General features: G+C 47.8%; 1 protein-coding gene across 2 annotated transcripts in view; it reads left to right on the plus strand.

The window, feature by feature from the left end:
* The window catches only part of SMARCB1 (SWI/SNF related BAF chromatin remodeling complex subunit B1), a 38024-nt gene that overhangs the window by 4119 nt on the left and 6243 nt on the right, over window positions 1-27662 (plus strand). Inside the window, exons 2-7 of one of the 2 annotated variants that reach the window (XM_082697726.1) lie at window positions 399-537; window positions 2200-2329; window positions 7084-7221; window positions 9242-9369; window positions 19931-20097; window positions 25760-25950. In XM_082697726.1, coding sequence (XP_082553852.1) covers window positions 399-537; window positions 2200-2329; window positions 7084-7221; window positions 9242-9369; window positions 19931-20097; window positions 25760-25950 — 893 coding nt within the window. The remainder of the gene's footprint in view (window positions 1-398; window positions 538-2199; window positions 2330-7083; window positions 7222-9241; window positions 9370-19930; window positions 20098-25759; window positions 25951-27662) is intronic. The other variant, XM_082697727.1, reaches the window with a different exon arrangement.

Below are 27662 nucleotides of genomic sequence, written 5' to 3' on the forward strand. Positions count from 1 at the left end.
CAAAGTCTTGTTCTTAGGATAAAAGAAAGTCAAAGAGGCCTTACATTTCTGGAAAGGGCCCAGGATCCTCAGTCTAAAATCAAAATCCCCGTGAACTCCTCAGTGAGCTCTGGGAGCCTGCATCAGAAGCGTCCTGTCAGGCCTTGCAGAACGTGGTCCTGTCTTCAGGAGGCAGATGTTGTGGCCCCTGCCATGAGGGGCAGATGGGGGCCAGATGTGCACTGCTGTTGAACCCTCGATGTCAGCAGAATGTGTTTTTAAGGCTGCGGAAAGCCTGGGGCCCGGAGGGTAACTCATGTTCAATTTGTCACTCAGCCGGACAGAGCCTCTGCACCACGACCCTCTCTTTCTGCATTGAGGTGTGACCCTCATAATGAGCCTTCTTGCTTTACTCATAGGTGGGAAACTACCTCCGTATGTTCCGAGGTTCTCTGTACAAGAGATACCCCTCGCTCTGGAGGCGACTAGCCACTGTGGAAGAGAGGAAGAAAATAGTTGCATCGTCACATGGTAAAAAAACAAAACCTAACACTAAGGGTGCGTCTTCACGAGGGTTTGTAAACCTGTTTCAAAACCACTCGCTTATGTCATGAAGATAAAACGTTTTCACTCCAGAGTGTCTTCACTGCAGCCCTGACCTTAGCGGGGCAGGGTTGCCCCGGGGCTCGCCACACAGCTCAGGCGAGACAGCCAGCGGTCCCCGTCAGGTATTTTTAGCAGGGCCTGTGGGGGCGTGAGGGCAGTGGGGCCGGGACTCAAGTGGGTGCTGTGAAGACATGTTGGTCTCAAAACGTTTTAGGAATGCTGTGATGCTCTGCCATCTGCCGTGGGCGTGTCGCCATCGTCACCCTTCATGCAGCCCGAGCGGCGGGTGGTGGCCCCAGCTCCCACTCCCCTCTGGGGCTTTCACCGCTTCGCTTCCCAGAGCACATCCATCCCGTAGCACCTCATCCTGGCAGCTGGCGTGCTAGTGCTCTCGTGCATGTCCCTGCTTGGTGTGCCTGAGGTGTGCCTGGGACCTGCTGGCTGAGCTGCCCGACACTCGAGACACGGGTGGGCTTTGGCAGTGGCAGCTCTGCACAGGGCCAGAAGGTGCTCTGTAGATGCTCGGAGGGCTCTGGCGGGAGCATCTCGCTGTACCTTCCAGTTTGGATGCGGCGCAACATGAACTTGGCAGTGACGCCTTACACAGAGCTGCCCCGGGCCTGGGTTAAGACTCCGCCTAAAGCCGTGCATGCGTGCGTGTGTGCGTGCGTGCGTTTGTGTGCGTGTGTCCGTGCACGTGCGTGCTTGTCTGTCTGCCCTGTGTCTGTAGGTGCTGCTGTGGTCTTGTCCACTGTGGGCAAAGTAGTGGTTCTTTTAATGCAGGAGCCGGAGCTGCTTTTTTTTATCTGCTGCTATAACACTGCCACTCACTTGCTTTAAAAAAGTCTCCTTTTTGTCCTCCGTCTGCCCCCTGCCCCCCAGTGGAGCACCAGTCACTAACGCAGTGAGTTCCTAGCTTTGCGTTCACCCTGGCAAGCCTCAAGTGAAAAGTCTCAGTGACTCTTCTGCCTTTTGCTTCGGAGACACCTTCCCCATAACTGATTTGTTTCTCCAGGAGAAGCCAGTTGGGATGCGCAGACAGCTAGCATCTCTTGACCGAGGTTCTGCAAAGAGCTCTGGGTCGAGTTGCCTAGCTTCTGTCCTGCTTCCCAGACGGCACGCACTGACTGGCACGGGGCCGGGCATTCATGTTTGGTGTGAAGCAGCTCTTTCTAACTCTCTGGGCTCTTGTCTTAAAAGAAAAGTATTTCTCATCTTTCATTCCATCTCTCCACTTTGCTTCGTGTCGTGGATTGCCGTGGTGTCAGACCTCTTCCCACTGGTGGTATTACTCTGGAGCCTCCCTTCCCTGCCCGGAGAGAACTGGTTGGCTGTGCTACGCTGTAGCTGCTGCTGCCCCGTGTGCTTCCTCTGTGCGGGTGCTCCTGGCACAAATCAGTGCGAGTCAGTCCTCTGGGAGTGTTGACTCGGTAGGATCCCCAAAGCACTCCATCCAGATCGCCCTTTTGGAAGAGGCCAACATTTAGCAGTAGTAAGGGTGACACCTGCTTGTCCCTCCTCGTGCATGTGAGGACCTTGATGTGCCGCATCGATTGGCTGCTGCTCCCCGCTATCCCACCAGCAGGGTGACCGCAGCCGCGTCTCTGCTTACAGATCACGGCTACACGACCCTGGCCACCAGCGTGACGCTGTTAAAAGCCTCAGAGGTGGAAGAGATTCTTGACGGCAATGACGAGAAGTACAAGGCAGTGTCCATCAGCACGGAGCCCCCCACCTACCTCAGGTAGTGCACCCCCCGGCCAGGGCATGCTCTTGGGGCAACACCCACAGGTATTTTTCTCCTACTCCAGAACTGACTGTGATTCAGCTGAGCTGAAATATTTTTCAAAGATGTATTTATTTGAGAGTGGGAGAAAGAGTGAAGGCACAAGTGTGCACTCACACATCCAGGGTGTGGGGTGGGACAGAGGGAGGAGGAGAGAGAGTCTTTTTTTTTTTTTTTTTTTAAGATTTTATTTATTTATTTGACAGAGAGAGATCACAGTAGACAGAGAGGCAGGCAGAGAGAGAGAGAGGGAAGCAGGCTCCCTGCTGAGCAGAGAGCCCGATGCAGGACTCAATCCCAGGACCCTGAGATCATGACCTGAGCCGAAGGCAGCGGCTTAACCCACTGAGCCACCCAGGTGCCCCGAGAGAGTCTTTTTTAAGCAGATTTTCTGATGAGTCTGGAGCCAGAGGCAGGGCTCCATCTTAGAACCTGAGATCACAACCTGAGCTGAAACCATGAGTGAAAAGCTGCATGCATTGCTCCACCCAAGCACTGCTGAACCAAAATACTTTGCAACACTTTACCCACTATGCTAACAAATTGTCTTCGCCAGGTTTCCAAGTTTCTTCTGTGTCTGTGGAATTTCTGAGAAACATAGGCCAAGTCTTGGCTTCTGGAAGGCCATTAGGAATGCTTTCAAACTGGGACTACTCTGTTTGAAAAAATGAGTGGCCCAGATAAATTCACAAAAGAAACGAACAATAGATTTTAAGATTTATTTATTCTTTTAGAGAGACAGAGTGCACATACGTACAAGCCTTGGGGTTGGAAGGGAGAGGGAGGGAGAGAATCTCAAGCAGACTCTGCACTGAGTGCTGGGGGGCTTGAGCCCATGACCCTGCGATCATGACCTGAGTGGAAATCAACTGCTGGATGCTTAACTGACGGAGCAACCCAGACGCCCATGGTTGATAGATTTTAATGTATGAGTTCATAACCTTTGTGTGTTTACAGTATTTACAGTAAGGATTAGGTAAGTAATTGGGTGGTGGTTACATCATAGAGTCTGTTCGTTCAGATTTACTTTCTAATTTTTTATCTTGTTTTTCATTTTCATAGGTAGGCTTTTTTTTTTTTTGTAATTTATTTATTTGACAGATGAGATTATAGGTAGGCAGAGAGGCAGGCAGAGACAGAAGGGGAAGCAGGCTCTCCACCGAGCAGAAAGCCTAATACGGGACTTGACCCCGGGTCCCTGGGATCATGACCTGAGCTGAAGGCAGAGGCTTAACCCACTGAGCCATCCAGGTGCCCCCATAGGTAATTTTATTTGGTATTTATTCATTCAGGTTTATAAGAGAAACCTGGATACTCCAGTATCTAAATAGGTAAAGAATGCCCCCCCCCCCGAAACACAAGGAGTAAACAAATAGAGGAGACGATGTTTGTCCCTGTGTAGTGTTTAGAATTCGGAGTAAAACAAATAAACAACTAGCTACATAAAGAACCAGGGAAGGTAGGCTAGAGCTCACACACTCAGGCACCCTGCAGAGGCTTTGTACAAGGCCATGGTGATGACACCAAACCTGTTTTCATTCTCTGGCCCATTAATGTCACCGCTGGGAGTGTGTCCCAGACAAATAATTTAAAAGACCGCCACCACCAGCAGAGACCATAATATGCACCAGAGGCACTTGGTAGCATCAGGAGTAGTAACGGAAGATATGGAGCCCCTTGGGCGTCCAGCCTTAGGGAGAGGCCGAGCGAGAAAAGGTGCGGCCAGCTGAGTAGGCTAGGGTGTGACATCCTAGGACATAGACCAGGGCAGACTATCCTCAAACCAGATAGACTGGGATATTGGTGACTGTTTAGGTCATAATTAAATAGATTCTGCGGCAACCAGAAACATGGCTTCGTGTGCATGAACTGTGCAGAATACCTCTTTTACCCTCTCAGTTCTCAAGAACACGTGCATTTAGATGCACAAAACCCCTGGGGGCACGGAGAGGGGGTGGGAAGGGTTATTGTTTTGAGTGATGCGGTTATGGAAAAATCCTTTCTTTCCAGATTTTCTTTCAACTTTACCATTGGGTCGTTTTTTCTAATCCTCCCCCCCTCACCCCTACCCCCACCCAAAGGTGACACACATCCCACTTGGCCAATGTTGCATGTGTGCTCTGCAGATTCCTCTTTCCCTCTGGGGATGTGGTAAGAGCATAAGGATGGCTAGACTTTCCTAGGGAAGTGGCAGAAGGAAATTATGTACATATGGCTGGGGCTTTCAAGTCCTCACATGTCAGCCAGGAACCTTTTATGGGGCAGTAAACACTTCTTGATGATCATGTCATATGAGGAACAGCTGAGGGAATAGAGTACTGCAGTTACCCCAGAGCCCAAAACTACTGGGAGGGGGGGCTCCTGGGTGGCTTAGTCGGTTAAGTGGGTGACTGTTGATCTCAGCTCAGGTCTAGCTCTCAGGGTCAGGAGTTCCAGCCCCGCATTGGGCTCCACACTGGGAATGGCCTACTTCAAAACAAAACAAAACAAAACTGCTGGGAGTGTTGGGGGTAGAAGTTGAATGAAGCTGGTTTCCTTGTGCTCTGTGTTCAGGAAGTGCCCACTACCCAGTCACCTCCATAGGAAGACTGGGGCCTTCCCTCCTTGTCACTGGATGGGTCGGGCTGAGGCTGAATGTCCCCTCTTGGGCAGACCTACGTGTTGCAGAAGAAAGGTTGAATCCCTTGAGCCAGATTCTTGGATTCCGTGTCTGGCTTACTCCCTGTGTCTGGGACAGGATTTGCACGCTCCTCGAGACAGCTACCTGACAGAGGGGCATGGCAGAGCGACCCAGGCCTGGGAACGAATGGGATCTCTACTGAGATAAGGCAGGATTTTTCTGGTGAAGGAGGAACCACAATGCCAGGTCTGGGAGGCTCAGGAAAAAAGTGGTGTTTTTGACCTGTTCCCAAATATAGGGCCAGCTGCACCAGCATCGCCCAGGGAAGTTGTAAAGAACTTGTATTCCTGGGCCCTCTTCAGAGATTAGAGTCCCTTGATACAGGTGGGGCTCGGAGATTTCCTACCAGAAATTTTGCACTTTTTTTTTTAAGATTTTATTTATTTATTTGACAGAGAGAGAGAGACAGCAAGAGAGGGAACACAAGCAGGGGGAGTGGGAGAGGGAGAAGCAGGCTTCCTGCAGAGCAGGGAGCCCGATGTGGGACTCAGTCCCAGGACCTGGGGATCCTGACCTGAACCGAAGGCATACGCCTAACGACAGGGCCACCCAGGCACCCCAGTTTTGAACCCTTATGTGAATCTGTGCAGCCAGGATTCAAAACCACTGGCCCATAGGTACTGTGGTAGGGGACCCCAGTCTTGCTGTCCTAGCTATAAGCTCTGCCCAAATTAGTTGCACATTTCTCCTTTGCTCAGGCCTCTTGTATGTGGTAAGGCAGGTCATCAGATCAGAGTAAGATGTGGGTATGGGAGACTTGATAAGAGTCCCAGCCCGGAGTTTGGTACTCTACATCTCTCCCTGCCCCCACCCTCAGAAAAGGGGCACTCTGCAGTGGCCGCATTGAAGGTGCAAGTGGCCCCAGCTTTAGAAAAGGAAAGAGTTGAAGGGCCTGCGGCCCGGCAGGTCATGGCCACTGCTTCTGCCTCCACCATCCCATGGAAAGAAGGGCTGCCAGCAGCGTCTCCCTGCCCCTCCTGTGAGGACACCGAGGGGAGGGGAATCGAGCAGTTGCTGTCCCGTTCTCAGAACTGTACCACACAGTCATTGAAGGAGACGCAGTGTGGCCTTTGGGGATATAAAAGCAAATGACACACAGTCTCTGCCTTCACGTTGCTCAGACTCACTAGGGAAGGTGGCCTTGAGGATGAAAAAGTGATGCACAGGGCACGGTGGGAAAGTACTTGCCTTTCAGACTAACCCAGCCCTGGAGCCTCGACTTAAAATAGCCTTCTGGTATTTTCCTAGTAGTAAGAGAAGCCTGTAATTTGTAGAGAGGAGTGAGTCCTTTATGGTAGGTCACTTAAATTACTTAGAGCCTCACTTTCTAGAAAGTTTTTACTAACACAGCTTCTCATCCGCCCTGCTGGTCTGGAAACCTAGAAGCCAGAAGTGTTGCCTTGTCCATCTCAAGCTGGCCTGTGTATCTAAAAGAACAGCCTGATCTTGTCTCTCCTCCCTTCCGACTCCTCGGGGACTCCTAGCTGTCCTTGAGAGCATGCCGGCCCCTGGGATCAGGACTGTCTCCATGTCCCACCTGTCCAGCCCTGCCAAGCCCACAGCCTGTCTAAGTTTCCTCTCTCCCGCCACTTGTGCACTTCTGGACATGCCCTCCGCATTCCAGTTACTCCCCTATCCTGACTCCCAGTGAGCCCCAACTCGGTGCACAAGGCTCCCCTCCAAGGTCTTTTCTCCTGGAAGCTGCCACCTCATAGACGTTCCCTCCAGAGGGGACAGTGCTTCCCAGGAGTCCTGCCTGGCAGGTACCGTGTTACACTGCGACTCTGGGCACTGGTCTGGGCGCTGCTCTGCTGTCTGGGGTCCCTGCACCCTTCGTCTAGCCCGGGTGCCTCTGAATTGGTGCCAGTTGGAGCCTGAGGAGTAGACGTGCAGAATTTGGGGTGCTTAGGGGCTCCCACAGGGTCCTGGAGCCCAGCAGGGGTGCAGTAGGTGTTCACTGACCGTGACTTGAAGCCTGATGGCCAGTAACGGGCTCCTAGACTGAGCAGGGGCGTTTCTTGCATCTCCCCAGGGAACAGAAAGCCAAGAGGAACAGTCAGTGGGTGCCTACCTTGCCCAACAGCTCCCACCATCTGGACGCTGTGCCCTGCTCCACGACCATCAACAGGAACCGCATGGGCCGGGACAAGAAGAGAACCTTCCCTCTGTGGTGAGCATGCCTCAAACCCTTCCCCGCCATGGATTCCACCTCAGTTTTAGCCTCTTCCCTCTGCTTTGACCTTGTGGTCCCTAAATCGCTATGCTGCCTTCTTGAAACTTGTCCCCCTCGGCTTCGAGGACAGCCAGTGTCACGCTTGCTGCTGCTCCAAGGCTCTGCCTGCTTTAGTCTCGCTGCTCTCTCCTGTCCCCAGCACCTCCAGTGGTGCTCCTGAAGGTGCAGCCCTTGGATCTTCCCTTGTGGTTTCAGACGCCATTCCACGGAGAAGCCTCTGGTTTGTTCCCTGCGGCCGCCGGAGCAGATCACCACAAGCTGGGTGGCTTAAAACAACGCACGTGTATTTCTCACAGTTCAGGGGCAGGAGTTTCAGTACAGCAAAATCAAGGTGTTGGCTGGACCCTACTCCCACTGGAGGCTCTCGGGAGAAGCAGTTCCTGCCTGTTTTGGCCCCTGGTGGCTTGTGGTTGCATCACCAGTATGTGCCCCAGTGGGTCACAGGGCCTCCTCATCTTAAAAGGATGCTTGTGAGGTGCATCAGGGTCACTTGCAGAATCTTCTTCTCTTAAGCTCTTAATTAAATCTGCAAAGTCCCCTCTCCCCCCTTTTGCCATATAATGATCACAGGTTCTAGAAATTAGGACTAGATGTCTTTTGGGAGGCATTTTTTTAAGTATCCACTCCCACTTTCATCTCTGCAGCCCGGCCTCACCCTTACACACTGTCCTCAGGTGTCTGTCACACACTGTTTGCAGACCGTCCAACCCAGGACATAGCAATCCTAGCCTTCCTGCGCTCAGGCCAAAGCCTCAGAACTCTGCCCTCTTATGCCCCAGAGCTAGTCTCAGCAGATTCCTGCCTTCTCGGCCTTCCAAGTGTCCAGAATTGGACCACCCTCAGCCAGCCCCCCACTCAGGTGGGCGCCCCAGGGCAGATGGCGCCGCTCCTGTTGCAGGTCTTCCAGATACCCTGTCACGTGTCTGCCAGGGCTGGAGTCCTTATAGCGGCTACCACTCTCTGGCTGCCTTCACTCTGCCTCAGACATACGAACCTCCATGCTGCCTTCAGAGCCACTCAGAAGCTTCTGCCCTTATAGTTCCCTCTGCCAAGAGTTCACCCCTTGCCAGCATCTGCATCGCTGACCCCTTTTCCCTCTTCCTTCATTTTTCCCTTTCCTTCCTTTCGCTCTTTGACCTCACTTTCTCAGCACTGCTTTCCCCTCTTTAAAACAGCCACTCTTGTCCCTTTCCCTATCTGTGCTTCCCAGAGCCTTGGTGTCTGGCCTTTGTTTGTCTGTCACTTTTGCCCCACCTGAGACAGGTCTCAGCCCTCTGTATTCCACAGACTCCCTTAGGGTCCCCTTACCCTCTGGCATCTCCCCCATCCCCTTCACCACCGCAGTCTGTTCCCTTTTTGTCTGCCTAAAATACAGTTATGACCACAGAGCTGCCTTGCTTTGGGTTCTCCTGGGGCTCCCTCGGAAGAGGCTGGATTCCGTAGCCTGAGGTGGAGAATTGTGGGTACTTGTGGACGCCTGTAGCTTCTCTGCATCCCCCACGCTGCTCCCCCTCTTCCTTCCAGTCTGCACTCCTCCTCCAGGGCTCTGGCTTTTACTCCCCCAACAGCTCCTCACTGCTCCCGCCCCTTGGCTTTTGCTCAAGTGTTCTTCTTCTGGAAATATCATTCCTTTCCTACAGTTTTCTGTGAAAATTCTGCCTGCCCTGGGGCTTAAATCTCCTTTCCTTTGGGGTGCATCAGGGTTATTGCTCATTGCCCAAGGCCGCAACTCCCTCTCCCTTCCCTATATGTCCTTGAAGAGTGAGCTGTGCGCTTGTGGCTGCAGGACCCCTGCTGGCTCGTCTCTGCCAGCTCAGCTCTCAGTCAATGAGTCGCCGTAAGAAATGGGATTTTCCCCTCTGGCCAGGTTCAGAGTGACCAGTAGTGCAGGGAGGGAGGTCCTGAGCGTGGAGACCCACAGCACCCCTTGCTGAATTTGCTGCCACTTCACTTCCAGCTTTGATGACCATGACCCAGCTGTGATCCATGAGAACGCATCCCAGCCTGAGGTGCTGGTCCCCATCCGGCTGGACATGGAGATCGACGGGCAAAAGCTGCGAGATGCCTTTACCTGGAACATGAATGGTAATGTTGGGCTCTGCAAAGCCCAGGCCCGACTGTGGTGGAACGGTTCTTTTTCTTACCTACTGCCCATTGGGATCCTGGACTCTGAACATGACATTCAGAGTGTCATGGCATAGATGGGGAGGGTGTGGACTCTGTGTTCAAATCCTGCTTCTGCCCCCCCATAACCTGAGGGTTGGACCCATGAGCTTCGGGTTCCTTCCTCTCCCACTGAGCGTGGGCGGGTCAGGGGCCAGTCACGATGCAGGCTCTCTATCCACAGAGCTTGATGATGACCTTGATGCTGCTTAGACCAGTTTGGCCGCGTGGCCATCCATACACCTCCCATCAGCTCTGTCCACCCCTCTGGTTTTTCATATCTGTGTGTGTGCTTATACCTCGCTGGGCCCCATAAGGTCTGCCCTTGCTCTGTTCTTCCTCTTCCCATCCTTGGCTTTGTAAGTCCTGGGTCAGGTTCCTGCTTTTCCCTGGCTCCCAAAGTCTGAGCATGACTCCATGCAAAGGAGCAGACGAAAGCATAGGGGATGTTTGCCGGAGTGTTGGGTTCTCATCCCAACGAGGAAGGAGGATTGCATCTGTGTTTATTTTTTCTTTATTGTTTTCCTGAATCTTTCAGACTGTTTGCAATAAACAGACTATTTATTTTCAGATCCAAACCAAACAACAACAATGAAAAACCCCAGTCAGTATAATTTTTTTTAAAGATTTTATTTATTTATTTGACAGACAGAAATCACAGGTAGGCAGAGAGAGAGAGGAGGAAGCAGGCTCCCCGCTAAGCAGAGAGCCCAATGCAGGGCTTGATCCTAGGACCCTGAGATCATGACCTGAGCCAAAGGCAGAGGCTTTAACCCACTGAGCCACCCAGGCACCCCATGAGTATCATTCTTAAGTGAAGGAAAGTTGAGACTGTCCAGAATCTCACCATCCCTGCTAATAGTTTCCCTGCCAGTCATTTGCACATGCAAACATATTTAACAGACTTGTAGTTATAGTGCAAGTATAATTTTATTTTAATTCACTTATAAGTATCTCTCTGGTTTCTTTGATCTTCATAATTAGTGCACGATTTTCTGATGAGTATAGTACCTCTGTTTGCTCAAACTCCTCTGCTGTTAAACCTTTCCATGGCAGAGAACATAATTGCTTACAACTTTTTTCTCCCAGAGGGATTTCCTCAGGGAACAATGTGTGTAGTTGTTGATACACGGTTGTCTTGAGCTTTCTGGAGGAATCCGGGTGCTTCCTGTGGTCATCTCCTGGCACTTGACATGCCAGGCCTGAGTCCAAGGGCCTCTGCCCAGCTCTGGGAACAAGACCCAAGAGCCAGGTGCCTGTCCTCCAGGGCCCATGGGTTAGTGGGCTAGAGAGAGGATATGGCCAGGGGGAGTTGGGATGAGGGGTTCCAGGAGGTTGTAATGAGCATAGACAGGGCAGGTATGGTGCGTTGGTGATACTCCAACATGGGGACAGGACAGCTGATGAGCCCTAGGCCATGGCCAGTGCTGCACAGCCTCTGTTACACCATTCCCGGCTTATCTCTGCTTGTGTGTGTTAGAGTTCATTGTTAATTCATCTTTCTCTCTCCCTGTTTCAACCCCTTGAGGTCAGAGAGCTGTTTTTGTTTGTTTGTTTGTTTGTTTTTTAAATCACTGCTCTTCTTACAACATTTAGCATAGAACCTGGCCTTAGGCCATGGCATAGGAACGTAGCTGTTCAAACAGACGCTGTACACGTATTATGTTATCCTTCTTCAATAACATGTAGAAAGCTCAAACTATTTATCTCTACTCCCACCCTATTTTAGAAGGGAGAAGGCATCTTACATGGGAACGCTGGGTACAAAAGAATAAAGCAAATGCAAAAGATGTCATTAGGGAAAATTGGATGAGGCAGAAAATGAAATGAGAAGATGCAAAATGAAGCCAGTGTTCTGGTTCATATTCTCAGTTCAGTAGGCGTACGGTGTGAGGGGAGGGCATGCCACTTGGCCCTTTAGAACTGGGCAGAAAGCGACAGGATGATCGGTTCTGCAGTTCCTGGTGTGGTCAGGATGAGCAGCCAGTCGAGGCTCAGAAGCAACAGAATCACAACGTACTGTTTGCATCCAAAAGCACCTTTCCCCCTGGCTCTCAGAAAGAGGACACTGTAAAACGCAGTGAAGACCTGTATCTTTCTGGGAACACTGCCAGGAGTTTCTCTGGGCTATTCCTCAAAGGAGTCCTCTGGTAACATATCCTATCCCCCACCAAGTATAATTTGGTACAAACCCTTGAAGAACCAAAATAATTTTGTTCTGCAAGCTCTTCATCAGCCCACAGTGGTACTTAGCCTGTCTAAGAGCTGTAATTCTTAACTGGTGATTAGGAAGCTCTGCCCCTGGCATGGGAGTTATAATTGCATGTTCAGAATCACTGGTGTTCTTTGTGATCATATCTCATTTACTTCAAAATTTCAAGTAACTATGGTGGGTGTGAGATACTTTATCGTATCACCAAGGGACTGAAAATGTTGAGTGCCGTGAATGAACTACATATCCTCCAGAACCAGGACAGTCTTCAGACCTGGGATTTGGCTTCAACAAACTTTTTGGAAGGAAGCTGTTAATAATGAGTTCAAGGTTATCTTCTCTTAGAAGGATATGGAAGAGAGCTTATGTGAGTCACTGGTGAAGTAAGACATCATCTGTCTCAATAGCCAGCCTCCCTGGGGTGTGTTAAAATCCTCCAGAAAGGATGAGCTGCTGAACAAGTGGAACATGTGGACACCAGTGTGGCCCCACCAGGGGCTGAGGGCATCCCAAGGCAGTGCCCTGAGCTACCCCAGGAGAAGGTGTGGCATCTTCTCCTGCACACGGGCCAAGGGTGACCAGGGCTCTGCAGGTTAACTCTGTGGGGCGTGGCTACAGGAAGCAGGCTCTAGAGATTTGTGTCCATGTGTTCCCTTTGGATGTTTAAAAACCCCAAGTGACAGATTCAGGAAGCCAAGTGGATCCCAGCAGCATAAACCCAAAGAAATCCATGCCAAGGCCTATCTTAATTAAACTTCTAAAAACTAAACCCAAAGAAAAGATCTTGTAAGCTGAGAAAAAGAACACCTGACTTAGAGGGAAAGACCTAGGCTGACAGCAGATTTCTCATCCGAAACCATGGAGGCTGGAGAAAATGGCACGTGGTTTTTCAAGCACTAGAAGAAAAGGACTGCTGATCTTGAATCTTAACACCCAGTAAAAATATCCTTCAGGAATGAAAGGGAAATCCTCAGATGAAGGAATACTATCGCCTAGAGACCTAACCTAAAAGAAGGGAGATGATAGGGCACCTGGGTGGCTCAGTCAGTTAAGTGTTTGCCTTTAGCTCAGGGCACGATCCCAGAATCCTGGGATCTAGCCCTGTATCAGGCTCCCTGCTCAGTGGGGAGTCTCCTTCTCCTTCTGCCTCTGCCCCTCCACCTGCTTGTGCTCTCACTCACTGACTCCCTTTCAAATAAATATTTTTTTTTAAAAAAGAAGGAGGGGCACCTGAGTGGCTCAGTCAGTTAAGTGACTGCGTTTGGCTTGGGTCATGATCTCAGGGTCCTGGGATCAAGCCCTGCATCAGGCTTTGTACTCAGTGGGGAGCCTGCTTCTCCCTCTCACTTCCCCTCTATGTGCCCGTGCTCTGTATCTCTCAAATAAATCTTATCTTAAAAAAGGGTATTATAAAAGAAACTAAGGAACATCATGAAGGAAGAATGAATATGATAAGCAAAGGTACGGGTAAATATAATAAGCTTGCTTTCTCCTCTTGAGTTTTCTAAATTGTGTTCAACAGTTGATGCAAACGTGGTAATGCTGTCTGATGTGGTTCTAAACATATGTAGAGGAAATATATTAAAGATACTCATATTATAAATGGGGAAATGTAAAGGGACGTGATGAGAGGTAAGGTTTCTATACTTCACTTGAATTGGTAAAAATTAAGAAACCATAGACTGAAAAGTTATGTGTATATGATGTTACATGTAGAAGGGCACTTGAAAATTCTCCACAAAGAGATATGCTCAAAAATACTACAGATAGGGAGCCTGGGTGGCTCAGTGGGTCGAGCCACTGCCTTCGGTGCAGGTCATGATCTCAGGGTACTGGGATCGAGTCCCGCATCGGGTTCTCTGCTCAGCGGGGAGCCTGCTTCCTCCTCTCTCTCTCTGCCTGCCTCTCTGCCTACTTGTGATCTCTCTCTGTCAAATAAATAAATAAAATCTTTAAAAAAAAAAATACTGCAGGGGCGCCTGGGTGGCTCAGTGGCTTAAGCTGCTGCCTTCGGCTCGGGTCATGATCTCAGGGATCTGGGATCGAGCCCCGCATCGGGCTCTCTGCTCCGCAGGGAACCTGCTTCCCTCTCTATCTCTCTGTCTGCCTGCCTCTCTGCCTACTTGTGATCTCTGTCTGTCAAATAAATAAATAAAAAATCTTAAAAAAAAAAATACTACAGATAAATCAAAATGGAATCCTAAAAATGTTCCAACTAATCCACAGGAAGGCAAGAAAAGAAAACAGGAAAAACAAAAACAAAGTGGCAGATGTAAGCCTTAATATGTCAGTAATTACCAGTTAAAAAAAAGAGATTCTCAGAGTGCATTTTTTTCAACACTTCATTTTTTAAAAAAATATTTTATTTATTTATTTAACAGAGAGAGACTCAACGAGAGAGAGAACACAGAGGGAGTGAGAGAAGCAGAAGCAGGCCTCCCAATGAGCTGGGAGCCCAATGTGGGGCTCAATCCCAGGAGCCCGGGATCATGACCCGAGCCAAAGGCAGATGCCTAATGACTAAGCCACCCAGGTGCCCCTCAACACTGCATTTTTTATTTATTTTTATTTTTTATTTTGTTTTAAAGATTTTATTTATTTGACAGACGGAGATCACAAGTAGGCAGAGAAGCAGGCAGAGAGAGAGGAGGGAAGCAGACTCCCTGCTGAGCAGAGGTCCCAGGACCCTGGGATCATGACCTGAGCCAAAGACAGAGCACCCCAAAACTTCATTTTTTAAAGTAACCTCTACACACAACATGGGGCTCGAACTCACGACCCCAAGATCAAGAATCACATGCTCTACCAACTGAGCCGAGTGCATTTTTAAAATGATAGATTATCGGGGCGCCTGGGTGGCTCAGTGGTTTGGGCTGCTGCCTTCGGCTCGGGTCATGATCTCAGGGTCCTGGGATCGAGCCCCGCATCGGGCTCCCTGCTCCGCAGGAAGCCTGCTTCTCTCTCTCTCTCTCTCTCTCCCCCTGCCTCTCTGCCTACTTGTGATCTCTGTCTGTCAAATAAATAAATAAAATCTTTAAAAAAAAAAATGATAGATTATCTAAATGAAACTTATGTCAAATATAATGCTATAAGTAAGTTGGATGTAAGAACACAGAAAATATACATCATTCAGGAATTGATCAGAAGAAAGCAGAAACGGTAGCCTTAGTATCAGATGAGGCTGACTTAAGAGCAAAGCAAATGACCACAGGTAGAGAGATGAAGTACAGTCATACCCCGTTCTCCATGGGGAATATGTTCCAAGGCCACCAGTGGGTGCATGAAACTGCAGATAGTGCCCAGTCCAATGTATACCATGTTTTTTCTTATGCATACCTACTTACAGTAAAGTTTATAAACTAGGTACAACAAGAGATTAACAATAATAGGACAATTATAACAGTGCTGTAATAGAAGTTGTATGAATGTGGTCTCTCTCAGAATACCTTAGTGTACTGTACTCACCCTTGTTCTTGTGATGATTTGAGATGATAAAATGCCTACGTGATGAGATCTAGTGAGCTGTAGGATTAGCCTACTGTGATCTTCTGATGATACCTCAGAAGGATGGTCATCTGCTTCCAGACCAAAGTTGGCAACAGGTAACAGACTGTAGAAAGCAAAACCACAGATAAGGGTTGGGGGTGTCTGTAATGATAAAAAGGCCAGTCCACCAACAAAACATAGCAATCCTAAATATGTTCGCACCAAACAGCAGAGCTGGAAAAAATGGGAAGCAAAAACAGAACTGAAAGGAGAAACAGGCCAATCCACAATTACATTGCAGACTTTGGTATCTCTCTCTCTCAACAACTGATAGAGCAACTAGACAGAAAATGAGCAAGATGAGCGGCGCCCGGGTGACTCAGTTAAATCCTCTGCCTTCAGCTCAGATCATGATCCCAGGGTCTTGGGATGGAGCCCCACACTGGGCTCTCTGCTCAGCAGGGGGCTTGCTTCCCACTGCCCCCCGCCCCCATCTGTTGCTCTGCCTAATTGTCTCTCTCTCTTTCTGTCGAATAAATAAATAAAATATTTTTTAAAAAAAGAAAGAAAGAAAATGAGCAAGATGATAGAAACCCACCACCACAAGCAGCAGCCAGCAGTGTCAAGCATTTGTGGAACACTGCATCTGTCACAGCAAAATGCATACTCTCTTTAACTTCCTGTGGGACATACACCATACAAACCATGTCATGGGTCATAAAACAAACCTCAACAAATTTAAAAGAATTGAAATTGTACATTATGTGTTCTTCAACCAGAAGGGATGCAAATGCTTGTAAACTCGGCAACATGTTTCTAACTAATTCATGGTTCAAAGAGGAAACCTAAAAGGAGATAAGTGTATACATGAACCTGAATGAAAATAATCACATACCAAAATTGTAGGATACAGCTAAAGTAGTCCTGACAGGGTAATCTGTAGCATCAGAGTTTACAATAGAAAAGTAGAAAGTTTAGAATCTAATCTAAGCTTCTGCTTCAAGAATTGAGAAAAAGAAGAGCAAAATAAAACCAAAGCAAGCAGAAGGCTGGGCTTAATAGAGCAGAAATCAACAACATTAAAAACAGAAAAACAATGGAGAAAATTAATGAAATACAGCTGATACTTTGAAAAGCTCAGTAAAACTGACACACCTAGCAGGACTAGCAACAAAAGATGAAAACAAAAATTATCAAGTTCACTACAGATTTGGTAGATATCAAAAGGGAATACCACAAAAGCTCTACACACATAAGTTTGACAATTTAGACAAAATGGAGCAGTTTCTTGTAAAACATAAGCTACCACAGTTCACTCATTATCAAATAGATAATTTGAATTGCCCTATCACTATTAAGAAATATGATTCATAATTTGAAAATCTCTCCAAAAGGAAATTTCCAGGCACAAATAGTGGCTCTGGGGAATTTTACCAAACATTTAAAGAAGAACTAACATAAATTCTCTGCAGTCTTTTCCAGAAAATAGAAGAGGGAACACTTCCCAATGAATTTTACTGCCCCCCCCTGCATTCCACAAAGCTCATACTACCTTGTTATCAAAACTAAAGACAGTACAGAAATAAATTGTAGACCGGTATCCCTAATGATTATAGACACAAATCGGTTTTTTTAAAAAAGATTTTTTTATTTATTCATCAGAGAAAGAGAGATCACAAGTAGGCAGGGGGGTTCGGGGGGGGGTCAGAGAGGCAGGCAGAGAGAGAGGGGGAAGCAGGCTTCCCGCTGTGCAGAGAGCCCGATGTGCAGCTCGATCCCAGGACCCTGAGATCATGACCTGAGCCAAAGGCAGAGGCATAACCCACTGAGCCACCCAGGCGCCCCATATAGCCACCCAGGGACGCCTGGGTGGCTCAATCAGTTAAGCCACTGCCTTTGGGTCAGGTCATGATCCCAGGGCCCTGGGATCCAGTCTTGGCAGCGCTCCTTGCTCAGCAGGGAGCCTGCTTCTCTCTCTGCCTCTTCCTGCCACACTGCCTGCTTGTGTGTGCGCTCTCTGTCTCTCTGTCTCTGTCTCTCTCTCTCTCTCTGACAAATAAATAAATAAATAAAATCCTTAAAGTAGGTTTTGTGCTCAGCACGGAGCCGATGCAGAGCTTGAACTCACAACCCTGAGATCAGGAACTGAGCTAAGATCAAGAGTCAGACACAAATGACTGAGCCACCCAGGCACTGGGACACATAAATCCTTAACAAAAGAGTAGCAAACAGAATTCAGCAATATATAAAAAAAATTGTACACCAGTGACCCAAATAGGGTTTGTTATTCTGGGGATGCAAATCTAGTTAAATGTTTGAAAATCAGTCTACATAATGTACCGTATTAACAGACTAAAAAAGAAAAACCAGGCGATAGCAATTTGTTGCAGAAAAAAAATTAACAGTCATTCTTGACAAAAACTTGAAGCAAAATGAGAATAGAGGGAAACTACTTCAATATAATAAAGAGTATATTCAAAATATCCTATAGCTAACATACTTAATGGTGAAAGACTGAATGTTTTCTGCCTATGATCAGGGACAAAACAAAGATGTTAGAATAACTAACTCTTGTACCTAGCCAGTACAGTTGGGCAAGAAAATTAAATTGAAAACTTAGAGATCAGAAAGAAACTGTCCCTGTTTGGGGGTGGCGGGGTGGCTTAATTGGTTGGGTGCCAACTCTTGATTTTGGCTTGGGTCTTAATCTCAGGGTCCTGGGATTGAGTTCCACGTTGGACTCTGCACTCACCAGGGATTCTGCTTCAGGATTATCTTTCTACCTCTGCCCCTCCTCCTGCTCACACACACACTCTCTCTCTAAAATAAATCGTAATAAGTAAATAAGTAAACTCTCCCTATTTGTAGACGACATAATTGTCTACATAGAAAATCCCAAAAGATCTACAAAAAACCTGTTAACACTAGGGATGCCTGGGTGGCTCAGTTGGTTGGACAACTGCCTTTGGCTCAGGTCATGATCCCAGAGTTCCAGGATCGAGTCCTGCATCGGACTCCCAGCTCCACGGGGAGTCTGCTTCTCTCTCTGGCCTTCTCTTCGCTCATGCTCTCTCTCACTGTCTCTCTCAAATAAATAAATAAAATCTTTAAAAAAAAAAACCTGTTAACACTAATGATGAGTTCAGCAGGGTCATAGGATACAAGATAAACATGCAAAAATCAATTGTATTTCTATGTACTATTGGTGAACAGTGGGCGCTCAAAAATATGTTACCATTTACATTGACACAATAAGAAAAGGAATACTTTGGGGGCACCTGGGCAGTGCAGTTGGTTGAGCAACCAACTCTTTGGCTCACGTCATGATCTCAGAGTGTGGCATCAGGCTCCACATTCAGCATGGAGTCTGCTTGGGATTTTCCCTCTACCCCCATGCACACACATGAGTTCTCCATCTCTGAAAATCTTTAAAAAGAGAAAAACAGTACTTTGGTGTAAATCTAGCAGACATTTATAGGACTTATATGCCAAAACTAGAAAAACGCCAATAAAACTAATTAAAGAAGATTGAAATAAATGGACAGGCATACCATGTTCATGGATTAGAATACTCAAGATGTCAGTTCCCCTAAATTGACCTGCAAGTTGAATGCAATTCCTGTGAAAATTTCAATAAGACTTTTTGTATATGTAGACAAAATTACCTAAATTTGAATGGAAAGGCAAAGGAACTAGAATAACTAAAGCAGCTTTGAAAAAGAATAAAGTAGGAGGAATCAGTCTCCCCAGTCTCAAGTCCTAACATATAGCTATAGTAATCAAGTCTGCATGTTAATCTACAGTTATCTCAAACTAAAAAGTTTAGTAATGTTTTGCATATTGTACTCATAGGGTGCTTCATAGGGCACTTCAGCTCTGTGCTGCAGTTTCCAAAATTAACTATGCTTGCTTGCTATATGAGTTACTGATCTTACTGGCTGAGTGTTCTGGGTCTGTCCTGGTGGTACTGTTAGGATGGCTGGTCTCTAGCCCTTCTGGGCTAGTGAGGAAATAGTAGGGTAAATTGTTGAACAGACCTTGTTCCTGATGATGGAATCATGCCGTTTACCAATAAGGGGATGCATCCTTTCTTGTCTGTGGCTCATCCCAGAAGTGGTGCATGGCTATTACAGTTTGGGTTACAACAATAGGGCAGAACAGATAGAACATTTGATCTCATGGTACCTTGCTAACTGGCCAGTTGCAGATGGCCCAGTGCAAATTCATAACCTGGTATGGCTACATTTCCAGCATCCAGGGTCCATTTACACCTGCATATTTGTCACCTTGTTATGTATATGTCCTGCCCTGAGAGAAGCTGAAGTAAGGTCCCTAAAAAGCCACAAGCAGCCTAATATCTCAGGGATTTCTCTTTTGGAAAGGAAGTGGTGAATGATGGTATGCCAATGGGACGCTGACCTCAAAGTGACTTATTTGGAAGGAGACTATTATTTTGGTCAGACTTCCATAACAAAATACCAGACCGGATTATTTAAACGATAATTCATTTCCTCTCCATTCAGGAGTCTAGAAGTCCCAGATCAAGGTGTCAAAGGATTGTATGTGGAACGAGGGCCAGAAGCCGGTGATGCTCTTCCTCCACTTCCTCCCCCGGCTCCATCTCTGGGAGGGTTACCCACCCTCCCAGAGTGGTCATTCCCTTCATCCTCAACTTTGTTGGGGAGGTCTAGTAGAAAAGGAAGGGGATGGGGAGGCGAGGGCCAAACATGGCGAAGTTAGGTCCTGCAATCAGTTGGCAATTCCTGCCCTTTTTCCTGATTTCAGAGAAGCTGATGACCCCTGAGATGTTTTCAGAAATCCTCTGTGATGACCTGGATTTGAACCCGCTGACATTTGTGCCAGCCATCGCCTCTGCCATCAGACAACAGATAGAATCTTATCCCACGGACAGCATCCTGGAGGACCAGTCAGATCAGCGTGTCATCATTAAGGTGGGCAGTTCTTCACCCTGCTCCAGAGCCTGTCTTGTCCTGGGTGGTTATAGGGTGCTGAGAGTACATTGAGTCCTTGAACCTCCTTGGCCTTAGGGTCCATGCTGTGGAATTGGACTTCTGGAAAGCTATCCTAAAGGTAGCATGTGACTCTTTACCCCAGGAAGGGTTGTGGCTGTTTTCTCTGAGTAAGAGATGTATTCTGGGTGTATTCAGGGCATTGCCAGGTGTTGAGCAGAGCCCGAGTGGTACAGAGGAGATGAAGCCGGCTGACAGGCAGAACAGGGAAGCCCACAGTGAGATGGACAGCAGTGCCACATTCTTCCTGTGGACTGGCTGGGTCAACCACACTTCTCACTATCTAGTAACCCACTTCAGTTCTGGAGGAAGATGTTGCCTTACCCATTGTTTTGCAGGTGAAGAGCTTGCCACATGAAGAGGTGAAATCACCTGCCCCATACTGCCCAGCTGATAAGTAGTAGTGCTGAGATTTAGGCCTAGGCCTGCTTGCTATAGCACCTGTGTGGTGTGAGGTGTTATTTCATTGTGGCTTCGATTTGCATTTCTGTTAATTAGTGATATTGAATATCTTTCGTGTGCCTTTTGGTCAATTATAGATCTTTGGAGAAATGTGTTCAAGTTCTTTGCCTTTTTTTAATCAGGTATTTTGTTCTTTTGTTGTTGAATTTAACAAGTTCTTTATATATTGTGGATATCAGCACTCTATCAGATATGTGATTTGTAGATATTTCATCCTGTTCTGTAGGTTGCCTTTTTATTCTTTTTTTCTTTTTAAATTTTATTTATTTATTTGGCGCAGAGAGAGAGAGATATCACAAGTAGACTGAGAGGCAGGCAGAGAGAAGAGGGGAAGCAGGCTCCCTGCTAAGCAGAGAGCCCGATGTGGGGCTGGATCCCAAGACCCCAAGATCATGACCTGAGCCAAAGGCAGAGGCATATCCCACTGAGTACCCAGGTGCTCTGCCTTTTTACTCTTTTGATGGTGTCCTTTGATAAATAAAAGTTTTTATTTTGATGAAGTCTAGTTTGTCCTTTAATTTGTTCCCTGTGCCCTTGGTCTCATATCTAAGAAATCACTGTCAAATCCAATGCTATGAGGCCTTTTTCTGTTTTCTTTTAATATATTTATAGTTTTAGCTCTTACATTTGGGTTTTTCATCCATTTTGAGTTAATTTTTATATATGGTGTCAGGTAAGGGTCTAACTTAATTCTTATATATGTGGATAGCCTGTTTTCCCAGCATCATCTTTGGAAATGACTTTCTTTTCCACATTGAATGGTATTGGCACAATTTGTCAAAAATAATTTGCCTATATATTTGAGAGTTTATTTCTGGGAATTCTTTTTTTTTTTTTTTTTTTTTTCTTTTAAGATTTTATTTATTTACTGACAGAGAGAGAAATCACAAGTTTGCAGAGAGACAGGCAGAGAGGGAAGGGGAAGCAGACTCCCTGCTGAGCAGAGAGCCTGATGCGGGGCTTGATCCCAAGACCCTGAGATCATGACCTGAGCCCAAGGCAGAGGCTTAACCCACTGAGCCACTCAGGCACCCCTATTTCTGGGATTTCTGTTTTGTTGGTCTCTGTGTTTGTTTTTATGTCAGTACCACACTGTTTTGATTACTATAGTTTCTGAAATTAGGATGTGTGAGTCTTTCAGCATTGGTCTTCTTTTTCAAGATTGGTTTTACTCTTCAGGGTCCCTTAGATTCAGTTCAAGATGGATTTTTATTCTGTTTCTGCAAGAAACATTGTTGAAATTTTGGTAGAGATTGCAATGAATTTGTAAATTGCTTTGGATAATCTAGACATCTTAATAATACTCTGTCTTCCAGTCCATGAACATGGGATACCTTTTCATTTATTTATGCTCTCTTTAATTTTTTTGAGCAGTTTTTGTAATTTTCATCATACAGGCGTTTCACCTCTTTGGTTAAGTTAAGTCATAAGTATTTTATTCTTTTTGACACTGTTCTGAAAGAAATTGTTCTCAATTTTTTTTTCAGATTGTTTATTCATGTATAGAAATGCAGCTGATGAGTTGTATGTTGACTTTGTATCTTGCTGCTTTGTTGCATTTGTTCTAACAGTTTCTTTGTGATCTTTAAGATTTTCTTTTTTTTTTTTTTTTAAAGATTTTATTTATTTATTTGACAGAGAGAAATCACAAGTAGATGGAGAGGCAGGCAGAGAGAGAGAGAGAGGGAAGCAGGCTCCCTGCTGAGCAGAGAGCCCGATGCGGGACTCGATCCCAGGACCCTGAGATCATGACCCGAGCCGAAGGCAGCGGCTTAACCCACTGAGCCACCCAGGCGCCCGATCTTTAAGATTTTCTATGTATAAGATCATATCCTCTATAAATAGAAGTAACCTTCACTCTTCATTTTCCAATTGGGATACCTTATTTCTTTTTCTTGGCTAGAAATTCCAGTATTCTCTTGACTAGAAATGACAAGAGCAAGCCTTGGCTAGTTTCTGATCTTAAAGGAAAACCTTTCTGGTGTTACCATTGAGTATGATGTTCACTATAGGTTTTTCATATGTGGATTTTATTAAGTTGAAGTTTTTTTCTTTTTGTAGTTTGTTGAGTTTTTTGTATGAAAGTTTGTCAAATTTTGTCAAATGCCTTTTCTGTATTAATTCAGGTGATCCTGTGTTTTTTGTTTTTCAGTCTGTTGATATGGTGTGTTACATTGGTCAGTTTTTGTTTTGAACCATCTTTGCCTTGCTAGAATAAATCCCATTTGGTCATGGCATAGAATTCTTTTAATATTTCACAAAATTCAGTTTGCTAGTATTTTGTTAAAGATTTTTACATCAGTGTTTATGAAGAATATTGATCTGTAGTTTTCTTTTCTTATAGTATCTGGCTTTGATATCTGGACAACAAGCTATGAAGTGTGTTCTTTCCTCTTCAGTTTTTTGACAGAATTTTAAAAGGATTGATGCTAGTTCTTCTTTCAGTGTTTCATAAAAATCCAGGGAAGCCATTAGGACCCAGGGCTTTTCTTTGTGGGGAAGTTTTTGTTTACTCATTCAGTCTCCTTACTAGTTGATTTCTTTTCATTCTTTCCTTTTTTTTTTTTAATGTGGGCTTGAACTTGTGACCCAAGATCAAGAATTGTGTGTTCTGGAGGGCACCTGGGGGGCTTAGTCAGTTAACATCTGCCTTCAGCTCAGGTCATGATCCCAGGGTCCTGGAATCAAGTCCTGCGTCAGGCTCCCTGCTCATCGGAGAGCCTGCTTCTCCCTCTTCCTCTGCCTGCTGCTCTGCCTGCTTGGGCTCTCTATCTTTCTGTCAAATAAATAAATAAAATCCTTAAAAAAAAAAAAAAAAAAGAATTGCATGTCCTGGGATATCTGGGTGGCTAAGTTGGTTAAGTGTTTACGTTTGGCTCAGGTCATGATCCCAGGATCAAGTCCTGTGTCAGGCTCCCTGCTTCTTCCTCTCCCTCTGCCTCTGTGCGATCCCTCTCTCTCTTTCAAATAATTAAAAACTGCATGTGCTCCTGATTGAGCCACCCAGGTGCCCCACTGGTTAATTTCTTTTGAGAGAAATACAAATCTGTTTTTCTTAACCCATTCTAGTTTCGTATTTTGGCTGGCCAAGCAGCAGAGAAAGGGCATGCTGAGAGGGAAGGGGAACTTCACAGAGAAATGGGGGCAGTGGGAGCCTCACCTGCATTCTCATGCCTAGTCTCTCATCTCTGAAGGATGTCCCTGAGGACTCCGCCCTGTGTCAAGTCTTCGAATCCTCGCCTGTAACTATAACCGTAGTGGGGAAGTGGCCTTACGGATTTAGCCACACCCACCAACATTTTCCAAATAGTTGGGGTTGGACATGAATAGGGTCCTCATGAATCTGACCAACTGGCTTCCTGATATTTTTTTCTCAGGATTTTTGTGTGTGTGTGTTGTTTCAAATCCTCGTGGAGCTTATGGGCAGCCATATAGGAAGTTGTCAGGTGGTTGAAAATCTGCTGAGGGTTGCCACCATCTCTCCTGACCAGAGGCTTTCTTGGCAACTAGGCAGCTGTGGGGCCCCTTCAGGCCCTCCATCCCACCTGTCGTCCCCATTCCCCGCCTCAGGTGGAGTTTCCTGCCCGGCTCTGACACAAAGGCTCGCTAGCACTAAGGTCGGACACAGCTGGCCCAGGGAAGTTTTGCTGCTCAAAACATTCCACAGGCCTTCCAGATCCCTTTGTGGAAACTGGAGCCCTTAGGAAACTGGAGCCTTCAGGCCCAGCTCTGCCTAAGATCCTTCTCTCCACGGAGCCCCATGGTCTGCTCTCTATGTCCATTCAGTTCTTCCTAAAATGCTGCCTTCCCCCAGGAGGCCTCAGCCTCCATTCACATATTTCACTTGCTTTGGTGTCTCTTCCCCAGCTGGAATGTCAGCGCATGAAGATGGTTTTTTGCCGGTAATACTCACCTTTCTGTTCCCTGTGCCTCTCTTTGACAACACACAATCTGTATTTTTTAATAGATGCAAGTGTTAATGACCAGTTATTGGCAGGGGACAGGCCCCCAAATCTGCGCAGTTCTGCCTGGTGGCCAGGAGGACTCCTGCCATTGCACCTGGGGCAGGGCCTGCTTGGGTTGCGTGGGAACAGCTACACCCATTGCTCCTGTTTGATGTTTTTCTGTGGGCTGCCTGCTGTTTCCCATCTTTTTGGTCCCAGCATGCCCTTGGGGCTCACTGGGCATTAGGTTCCTGTTAGGGGAAGAGGCAGCTCTTTTGGTTTCATTCTGCATACCATCACTGGTCAGTTGCCCAGTATGAGCAGAACACGGAAATGGGAAAAGATGGGGCTTGTTTGCAGTGAGGGAAAAGTGGTGTGTGGGGTACAGAGGTGCAAGGCTTTGTGAATGGGGAGAGGGAGTGAGGTCCCATGCTGCTCTGAGGGCAGCAGGTGGTCCCTGAGCAGTGGCCACCCTGATCTTTGTCTTAAAAAGCTGAGCACTCAGGGATAATAGCATGGATGGGCAGGTGCATGGTGGCCTGTTTAGCTGGAGAGCAGTAAGGGGTGGTCCCAACCCCACAGAGCCATAGGAGGACCCTCGTGGGCACAGTGCCCAGAGAACACGGCCAGACCCTGATGAATCCTTTCTGTTTCAGAGCAGGCCTGCTCATTTGTGGCGTGATGAGTAAAGGTAGGGGTTCTGAATGCAAGTGTCGGTGGGGAGCTCCTGTGGCTCAGGCTGTGTCCCATCTCGGTCTGGGGGCTGCACAGCCACGGCCCGGACCCTCTCCTGGCACCAGGTTGCATGTCAGGATGTTTGCTGGGAGCATGGTGGGCTGGGCTGGCCGTGAGCCTCTGCTACCTGCCCCCAGGCTTTGCGCTATGGGCTGTTCGAGTGGGATGTGGGTCTGTGATCACACTTACTAAGCAAGATAGGTGACTCTGCCAGGTCTTAGCCACAACCCCTCAGCAGGTATATGGTGTCATCTCCGTTATCTAGATGAGAACCTGTGTGGCCAGAAGGACAAGGGCCAGCCCCGGTTCTCAGCGAGCAAGCTGTGGGCAACATCCAGCCCAGCCCGGTGGCTCCCCAGTCAGCTGTCTCACCTCTTTGAGGCCTCCCGAGGTTGGGAGTGGTTCTGACTCCTCTTCCTTGTGTTCTTTGGTTCTTGCCCCAGCTGAACATCCACGTGGGAAACATTTCACTGGTGGACCAGTTTGAGTGGGACATGTCAGAGAAGGAGAACTCACCAGAGAAATTTGCCCTGAAGCTGTGCTCAGAGCTGGGGCTGGGCGGGGAGTTCGTCACCACCATTGCCTACAGCATCCGGGGACAGCTGAGCTGGCATCAGAAGACCTATGCCTTCAGGTAGGAGACCAGATGCGGCCTGCCCTCATTCCTTTGCAAACCTCTTAGGGGGAAAAAACATCTCCCTATGTGCGGTGATGCTTTCGGGTCTCTCTGGAGCCTTGGCCAGCTTAGCAGCCCTTTGGTGGCTCACTCCTCCCGCCTCTTGTGTGTCAGCAGCAGGGCTCCCCATCCTCATCACGGTGGGGGGTGATTCTATCCCCTCTGTACCCAGTAGTGCCCCCCCCAACTGCCTAAGGCCACACTCTACTGCCCCGCCACCTCTGTGCTTTTGCCCAGACTCTTCCCTCCATCGGGGGTAGACTGCCCACCCCAGGAGCTGTCATCTGGTGGACTTGCCTTCTGTCTCAAATAAGGGCTGGTCCTCGGGAGAGTCAGGGATCTCTAGCAGTTTATTTTTACTGTTGTATCTCACCATTAAGTCAGAGGCTAGTCGAGCGCCCACTTCAGCAGGACCCTATACTGGGCGTCGTGAAAGATAAAGAGTCATATCCAGGCTGCCTATGAAGGGGGAAGTGTAAACAGAACATTCCAGTCCTGTGTCCTTTGTGGCAGTGTGGGGGTGGACCAGGAGATGGCGGCTTCTGGAGAGGCAGATGTGGCTTTCCCATTGATGGTGGCCCCGGAGTGCAGAGTACAGGTTTGGTAGGGGATGGGGTTGACAAGTGATCACGGGGAGTAGAGATTGCCCGCTGCAGAACTGTTCCCTGAGCTCCTTTTCCCCTTGGGAAAGTGCAGTCTGTGGGTAGCGATGAGTATCATGCATCAAAACAGGATGTTAGCATTTATTCTGCTCATAACTGTCGTCGTCTACATTTGGCGATCATTACTCAGGGACGGCAGCTTAAAATGGCCCGTGAGGAGCCAGTGCGAAGGTCTTTTGGCAAAGATATGACAGTTAACAGAGCTCTTGAGTATGTTTGTGTCTCAGCTGATTTTCCCAGAAATCCCAGGAGACTGACTGCTTCTGACTGGTTCCTGTAAATCTGAGCAAGAGAGAAGGAATGACCATACACGTATGGGGCTTGAGGATCCTGGCCCTGGGAAACCACTGAGCTCCTGGGGGGTGTCCAAGCGCCACCTGCACTCCCAGCATCTGGGCTGGGACAGCACACGTGTCCCCTCCCATAACCTCCCAGCAGCCCTGCCATCCAGGTGGTCCTGCTGCACAGACAGGGTCCAGGCCCTGCCTGGGAGGAGGCAACCATGAGCTGCGATGTGGTGGCGTCTGACCCTTGTGAGAGTCCGGCTGGAGGTGCAGGCCTACATGTCCGTTCGTGCTGTACCTAAGCCAAGGCCAATGGGCCTGATAGACCAATCTGGGGTGGCCTCACTTGCTGGAGTGCCCCTCTCCAGGTCCTGGGAGGTGGTGATGTGGTACAGGTCATGGGAGTGACACCGACGCTAGATACCTCATCCCCCAGATGCTGATCAGGTCAGAATCCACATTCTGACCAGCAGATGCTGTGGACTGGGGGTGCTCAGAGCAGGAAGACCCTGAGGGTGGTGGCGTCCTCCTGCTCTTATCTCGGGGCGATCCCAGGTAACCTCCCATAGCCCCTGCCGAGGATTCAGGCCGTTGGTGGTGTGCCAGACAGCTCACAGAGCAGGCCCCCTTGGGAGTCCCTGGTGGCGACAGGTCAGGACTTATAGACAGCCCCCACGCCCCCATCTCAGAAGCCACTTAATAAGTTCCAGCCGGCTGGATGGGG

The sequence above is a fragment of the Mustela nivalis genome (genome assembly GCF_964662115.1).
Source record: "Mustela nivalis genome assembly, chromosome: 14".
Classification (NCBI taxonomy): Eukaryota; Metazoa; Chordata; class Mammalia; order Carnivora; family Mustelidae; genus Mustela; species Mustela nivalis.